Raw genomic sequence first — 6,514 nt, 5'->3', positions numbered from 1 at the left:
ACAGGTCTCCAGTCCATCACAGGAACACCTGGACAGGTCTCCAGTCCCTCACAGGAACACCTGGACAGGTCTCCAGTCCATCACAGGAACACCTGGACAGGTCTCCAGTCCATCACAGGAACACCTGGACAGGTCTCCAGTCCATCACAGGAACGCCTGGACAGGTCTCCAGTCCCTCACAGGAACACCTGGACATGTCTCCAGTCCATCACAGGAACACCTGGACAGGTCTCCAGTCCATCACAAGAACACCTGGACAGGTCTCCAGTCCATCACAGTGACAAAACAACCATTCACACTCTCTCTCTCTCACCTAGAGACAATTTATTGTTATCAATCTGACTAACATGCATGTTTTAGTCTGTGGGAGGAAACTGGAGAACCCGGAGAAAACCCAAGCAGCCAGGAGAGAAAATGCAAACTCCACCTAGAAAGGTCCCGGGCTGGGATTTGAACCGGCAACCTTCTTGCTGAGAAGTAACAGCTCTACCAACAGAGCCACCATGCCGCCCTGATTATTTCCCGATTCATTAAAATCCATCCTTCTGTTCATACAATATTTTGCTAACAGACCGTGTTGAGTTCACATAGTTAGAGATTTTAAACAAGACGCAGGCAGAAGGCTCAGCTACTACCACACCAAATGTGAACTCAGCATCTGCAAAACTGATGACTTACAGCCGTGTTGATGTTTTTAAGTCGGCTGATGGAGGCAGCCATCTTGAATCAGCAGTCCAGTGGATATTTTGTTAACAGACACGTGACCACACACACACAAACATCAGCTGAGCTGCGGTGACGTCAGCAGCAGGCCTGATGGATGAAGTTTCACTTGTTCTGTTAATGCGTCCTCTTAATGTAAAACTCATCGATCAGTCCGTGAAACGAGGCCTAACTGGATCATTTCCCATCCAGAACCAAACAAACCACAACAGGTTCCCCCACAGGCAGACAGACAGGCAGGCAGACAGACAGGCAGACAGACACTTCCTGGAGTTAAAGAGTCAGCAGAGCTGGAACCAACGCCCAGAAAAGTTCAGAACTTCAAAAGCTGAGAAACTTTCAGCTCCAATCTCTCGTTTTACCACAAAACACGGAAAACGTTCACGAAATGTGGATTTGAACGGAACATGCGCGTCTTTCTCTCCGGACCGGAGGAGAATCGGAACCAGCGAGAAGAACAAAGGCGCGCACAGGAATCGATTATTTCCTGCTCGATCAGTAAATATCGATAATCACGCGCTTATATTTCATGCGCGCGTGTCCACATTAAAAGACTGGACCAAAAACGGACTCACCTTGTAAAGTTTGGAGGAAGGAGTGTGAACGTGAGCGTGCGCGTTTGTCTTCCTGGTGGTCACGTGATCGCGTCAGAGGGCCAGCCTCAGCTGATTAATAAGAGGTGTGGGTGGTAAGAAACAGGATGTGAGCAGAATGATGCTGTTTCTCTGATAAACATTATTATTATTATTATTAACTTAAAGGGATGTTCCGGCCGTTTAAAGCAGGGGAATTGATTAAGAATTGATACCTCAGCATAAAGAGTGCAGGATATAAATAATAATAAATCCTCCAGCCTTTAGGCCCTCTGTCATCCAAGAGTGGAAACCATGTCTCTGTTTTTACCTCAGCTCAAGATGAATCCCACAGAAAGCTGGAGACGAGTCAGCAACTCCAAACTGCTCAGAAACACTTTGTTCTGTTTCTGTTTGTGACCACAGAGCCGAGCGGCCGTGCCGTTAGCAGCTTCTGAAAATTCATACGTGCACAGATTTTACAACTGTATCTGGTTCATAACCCCCGGCACCTTCCCCATGTTTATGATTTAACACTTTTCACATGAAGATAGGCAGCTTTGATTATTATTATTTTAATAATTGTGATTTATCAGCATGGTTTTTCAGTCAGGGCTGCAGCATTGAATGTTTTTCTGTCATACTCCCACGCAGTTGTCAAACCTCTGCTGCTCGAGAATTCACAGAAAACTAAATTGAGAAGAGTTTTAAACTCACTCTGACTACAGCCGGGAAGATGTGACTTCTATAGCTTTACCATAAAAGCCCAATTCTGAATTCCTGAATGATCCTTTTACACTCAAACTTCCATCCTTTGTTGTTTATTACAAATTAATTTGAAAAATATAGATGCTAATGAGCGTAGCTGAATACACAGTTCTGCCCCGCAGCAACATAGTACATCAAATACAGCAGAATGGTTTTTGTTCAGGACCTGAAGCATATGAATGACTTCCTACACCATCAGGTTTAGTCAATTCTTAAAATATATTTAGTTGATTTTCTCTAATATTCACTAATAATAATAATAATAATAATAATAATAATAAACAGTCTTGGCTGAGGCTCACCTGTCCTGGAGTTTTGATCAAAGGACCAATGCAGTTTATTCCCTGAAAAAAGGAAAATCTCTATCAGTTCATTGTTTCTTAAAAACCAGAAGCTCTGAGGTGAATTTAAAACTGAAGGAATGGGCCAGACCTTTAAAAGATCTCAATGTATAAAACACCAGGCTGCGGTTTAGAGGGTTTTATGTATAAAATCTTAGGATTTCCTGCACCCGGACACAAAATACTGTAACGCCTGTGAAGCAATTCAGCTTTGTAATAATTTTTGCTTAATGTTAAAAAGTTGCTGGATCAATAATTGTATTCAGTTCGAACAACAGCGTTTGTCCAAATAGCTGCTAATGTTTCACCTTAAAATTGCTCACACACAAAAAACAAAACTTGCGTGGGTAAAATAAATTCTTGCAAACTCTGTAGCTGTGAAAACTAGAGGAGTTTAAATGGCAGGACATTAGAGTGAAACTCCTTTGTGTATGTTTTTTTATTTATTTAAATATTGTTTACATGTTGCTCACACTGACGAACACAGAGACTGAAAAACTTGTGGAGGGCAGAGGTGGGACTCGGTGAACAGGACTGTCTTTTTTTTTTTTTTTTTTTTTTTACCATCCTAAAGTTTGATTGACTCTTTTCTTCTCAACTCAAGCAGATTAATGAAGGGCTCATACTTAATGTCCCGGCTTTAAACTGGACAAACCACCATGTGAAGTCAACATTAAATCTGTTGTTTTTTTTGTGACAGGGACTTCCTGTTACCATGTACCTGCAGAGGTGCAGGAGAGCAGGGAACACTGAATGATGCGCCTCATGGTCCTAGTGCTTGACATGTTTAAACAGCTACCACACACAATTTAACAAGACTGACATTTAATTTAACCAGACAAAGACATGACTTGGATCTCCCAACCTGTTTATTATTCAGACATCGTTCTAATAACATGAAGACAAGGACGGCGAGGGAAAAGTGTGACTTGAAATTTCTAAAACTTTAAAGTTGCTGCATCAACGGCAGGAAGAAGAATTAAAAAAAAAAAAGTTGTGAGAAAAATACCTCACAACAGAACCCAGATTATACATCCACAGAAGCGATATAAGAATATAACCGTAAATGATTCGCGAATTTGTCTACTGAGAATGGAAACACAGATAGGCTCCTTTGTATCTGGTGAAGTAGAGGCATTCCACAGGGAAGTTGTTGGCCTCCTGCACCGTTTTGTAGTGGCTCACAGCGTGGATTAGGTAGTCGGGGAAGGCGTCGTGCAGAGCCAGCGCCACCGACATCATGTTTCTGTTCAGCTTTGTCTGCTCGATCAGCTCCTGGATCCGACTCTTGTCGATGGGCTTGGGCTCGGTGCAGAACGAGACCACCACTTTAACCTTGTTCTTGGTCAGAAAATCGAACCAGTTGTTGCCTTTGCTTCCGTGGTACTTCTTCCCTGCCAACCAGTTGAAGAAGAAAATGCGCTCCCTGTGTTTGAAGGCACGGATGGACCAGCTCACCCAGTCGTATTTCTTTGTGAGCGTCTCCAGCAGCGATTTGGTGAAATCGGGATCGATGGGGCCGGTGTTCTCATCGAGCTTCTTGCTCAAGTCCACCTTGGCTTGTTCAGCAAAGTTCTCTATGCAGTCGTCCACGGCTGCTTTCATTTTGTCCTCCACTTTTTCCATTCGGCCTTTCCACTTCTTCACTATCTCCGCGTCCACGGTTTCCTCCTTGAATGCGGAGTGGGCCATGATGGATATGATGCCGACCACAAAGAGCTTCTTCAGCCGAGCGCAAAAATCCTCCACCGGCCTTCTGCTCTTCTCCTGGGTGACGAGTACCGTTTCCAGAATCGACTTTTGCGTGGCGCTCTCCTCCATGACGGCGTTGTAGAGGGCTTCTACATTCAAGTCACGGCCCGTGATTTCGTAATGAGTGATGAACTTCTCCTTCTTCTTCGCCTTGTATTCTTGCTTGGCTTTGACAAAGTCCTGGAACTTCTCGAACTGACTGAGTATGTGAACCTCCCAGTCAAAGTTCTGCTTGTTCATCGAAGCCGTCATCATCTCCAGCTCGATTTGGCCAATCTCATTTTGGATTACCGAGAGCTGATCGTTCACTTTGGTTAACTGCTGCGTCAGGTAGGAGGCCTCGCCGCTGTTCGGGTCCTTCAGCAGTATGGCAGAGGCCTGGAACACGGCCTCCAGGACTGGGTGAAGCTGGCCAACGGTGGACGCCAGCACGCTGGAGGCTTGGGCCATGATCTCCACTCCTTTCTCGATCTTGTCCCTGTTTTGTACGAGCCATTCTACCACATCAGTCATCTTTAAGTTTGTCTCTGTAACAAAATCTAATCTGATTTCCAGAGACTTTGTTGGGGCCTGAAAGGAGAAAGAAACATGAAGAAAAAAACTATAGTAAAGTTCATGATGAGTTATTTAAATTTCAGAAAAGAAACATAGCTCTGTTTTTGATCTAATCAGCTGATTCTAAGCCTTTTTCCCACAATAGGACTTTTTTTTCCTGCAAACATCCCCTACGATGAACGAAACGGTTGGTCGTGTTAGCACATGCTGGCATCCAGTTTCATGCCGCGCCCTCGGTTAATGACAGGGACTCCCTTTTAAACCTTGGTGGCAGTGGCAAATACTACAAAAAGCTCAGAAAGGTAAACAAACCAGGCACTGAGGACAGAAACGCAGAACAAATATCAAACGTGTCCTGTTTACTTATGAATTATAATGTGAATTATTGCACAACGTTGCAGCTCGGGCCCTTTGGGATGTCCTTTAACAATAGCCAAGACCTAAAGCAAACACAGATGTTCACAACACGAGCAAAAAGCAGATTTTACACCAATGATGATGATGATGATGGGCTTTTTATATAAAATACTCCAGAGGGATGACCTAACTTAGCTGGAGCCCATATGTTGCTCAGAAAAAGACACACCCAAGTCTGAGGAGAAAATCTTCACCACTACACTTGTTCAGAAACACAACGTCATGACAACCTCAACTCAAACTCTTCTAAATATCTCGTTTATTTTATTTTTTAAGTTCAACCATAAAGTACAAAAATAAAGATGCAAGTTTACGTAAGAACAAAACCAGCTCACCAATTAATGCTGCAGAGACGAGACCGGTGGTGTCATTTTACATCCTGTTTCTAACACTCAGGTCTTTAACTTAAACCTCGTCATCAGTATTCCTTTAACAAACGTTGACCAGCTGATGGAACAACAACCAAAAAGTGCAACATTTGAAATTTGACGTGACAGATTTGAATTCCATTCTAACAAAACAGGAAGTAGATTAGGTCTATAAATACAAATAAATGCTTTTGTGGAACAAACGACCAAAATAAAAAAAGGTTCTTCTTTATATTTCTAGAAGAGAAAAGGGGAGTTCCACTTGATGAAGTGGTCAGAGTGACATGCATGAGCTTACAGAGCTTTAGGGAAGACCACAGAAGTCCCACAGAAAACCACATCCCCCCCACCCCAGGACTGCACTTAAACAAAGCTAATATATTATTTATTATTACCTTTAAATTCTATATGAATTATTATTAGTCTTTCTTTATTTCGTTCTTTTTCCTTTCTTTTTTCTTTCTTGAGTTTTTTTTTAAATGATGCTGAAGCAGTAATATATATGTACATATTAAAAAAAACAACTTACTTGTTTTAGTTAAGTGCTCTGATGGGCTGCAGTCCAGTTATTCTGCCGTCCAGTTATCTGCGCCTGTGAGCACCAGCCTCCCTGGGATGTATTTATACTCTCCCTCCTTCTCTCTCTCTCTCTCACCCTTTCTCTCTGTTTGTCTCTCGTCACTCCCCCTTTTCAGAAATTCCTCCTCCATCCCGTTCCAGCATTCCAACGAACCCCACTCTGGAGAGATGAGAGGCCGGCACAGACACAGATAACATCCTGTAAACACTCCCCTGTGCACGGACACTGTGCACCCTTGGAAAACTTATATATATATATATATATATATATAAAGACAGTGTGTGTGTCTGTGTGATAGACAAAATGAGGGAGACGGGGAGGAAAATGGAGACCAGTCACAGCAAAGCGGTCCGTCAGGACAAAAAGCCTCTTGTTGTGGCTGAAACTGGTTGCCATGGTTACCTCTCTGGCTCCTCCAACTTCTGTGCGACCGTGCAC

General features: G+C 43.2%; 1 protein-coding gene across 2 annotated transcripts in view; it reads right to left on the bottom strand.

The window, feature by feature from the left end:
- Positions 1-6,092, bottom strand: part of LOC119409242 (protein rapunzel) — a 12,872-nt gene extending 6,780 nt beyond the window's left edge. The window contains exons 1-4 of one of the 2 annotated variants that reach the window (XM_037676091.1): positions 6,026-6,092; positions 2,366-2,407; positions 1,627-1,749; positions 1,299-1,388 (exon numbers count right to left, since the gene is read on the bottom strand). Coding sequence is in view for 1 of the 2 variants with exons in the window: in XM_037676090.1 (XP_037532018.1) it covers positions 3,488-4,669 (1,182 nt within the window). In the remaining variant the exon portion in view is untranslated. Of the gene's footprint in view, positions 1-1,298; positions 1,389-1,626; positions 1,750-2,365; positions 2,408-2,753; positions 4,727-6,025 lie in introns of those variants that run through there. The other variant, XM_037676090.1, reaches the window with a different exon arrangement.
- Positions 6,093-6,514: the final 422 nt, after the last annotated feature.

Source organism: Nematolebias whitei, chromosome 5 (genome assembly GCF_014905685.2).
Source record: "Nematolebias whitei isolate Nwh7 chromosome 5, NemWhi1, whole genome shotgun sequence".
Classification (NCBI taxonomy): domain Eukaryota; kingdom Metazoa; phylum Chordata; class Actinopteri; order Cyprinodontiformes; family Rivulidae; genus Nematolebias; species Nematolebias whitei.
The sequence above is the reverse complement of the archived record's forward strand: the minus strand, read 5'-3'. Positions and strand labels throughout refer to the sequence as shown.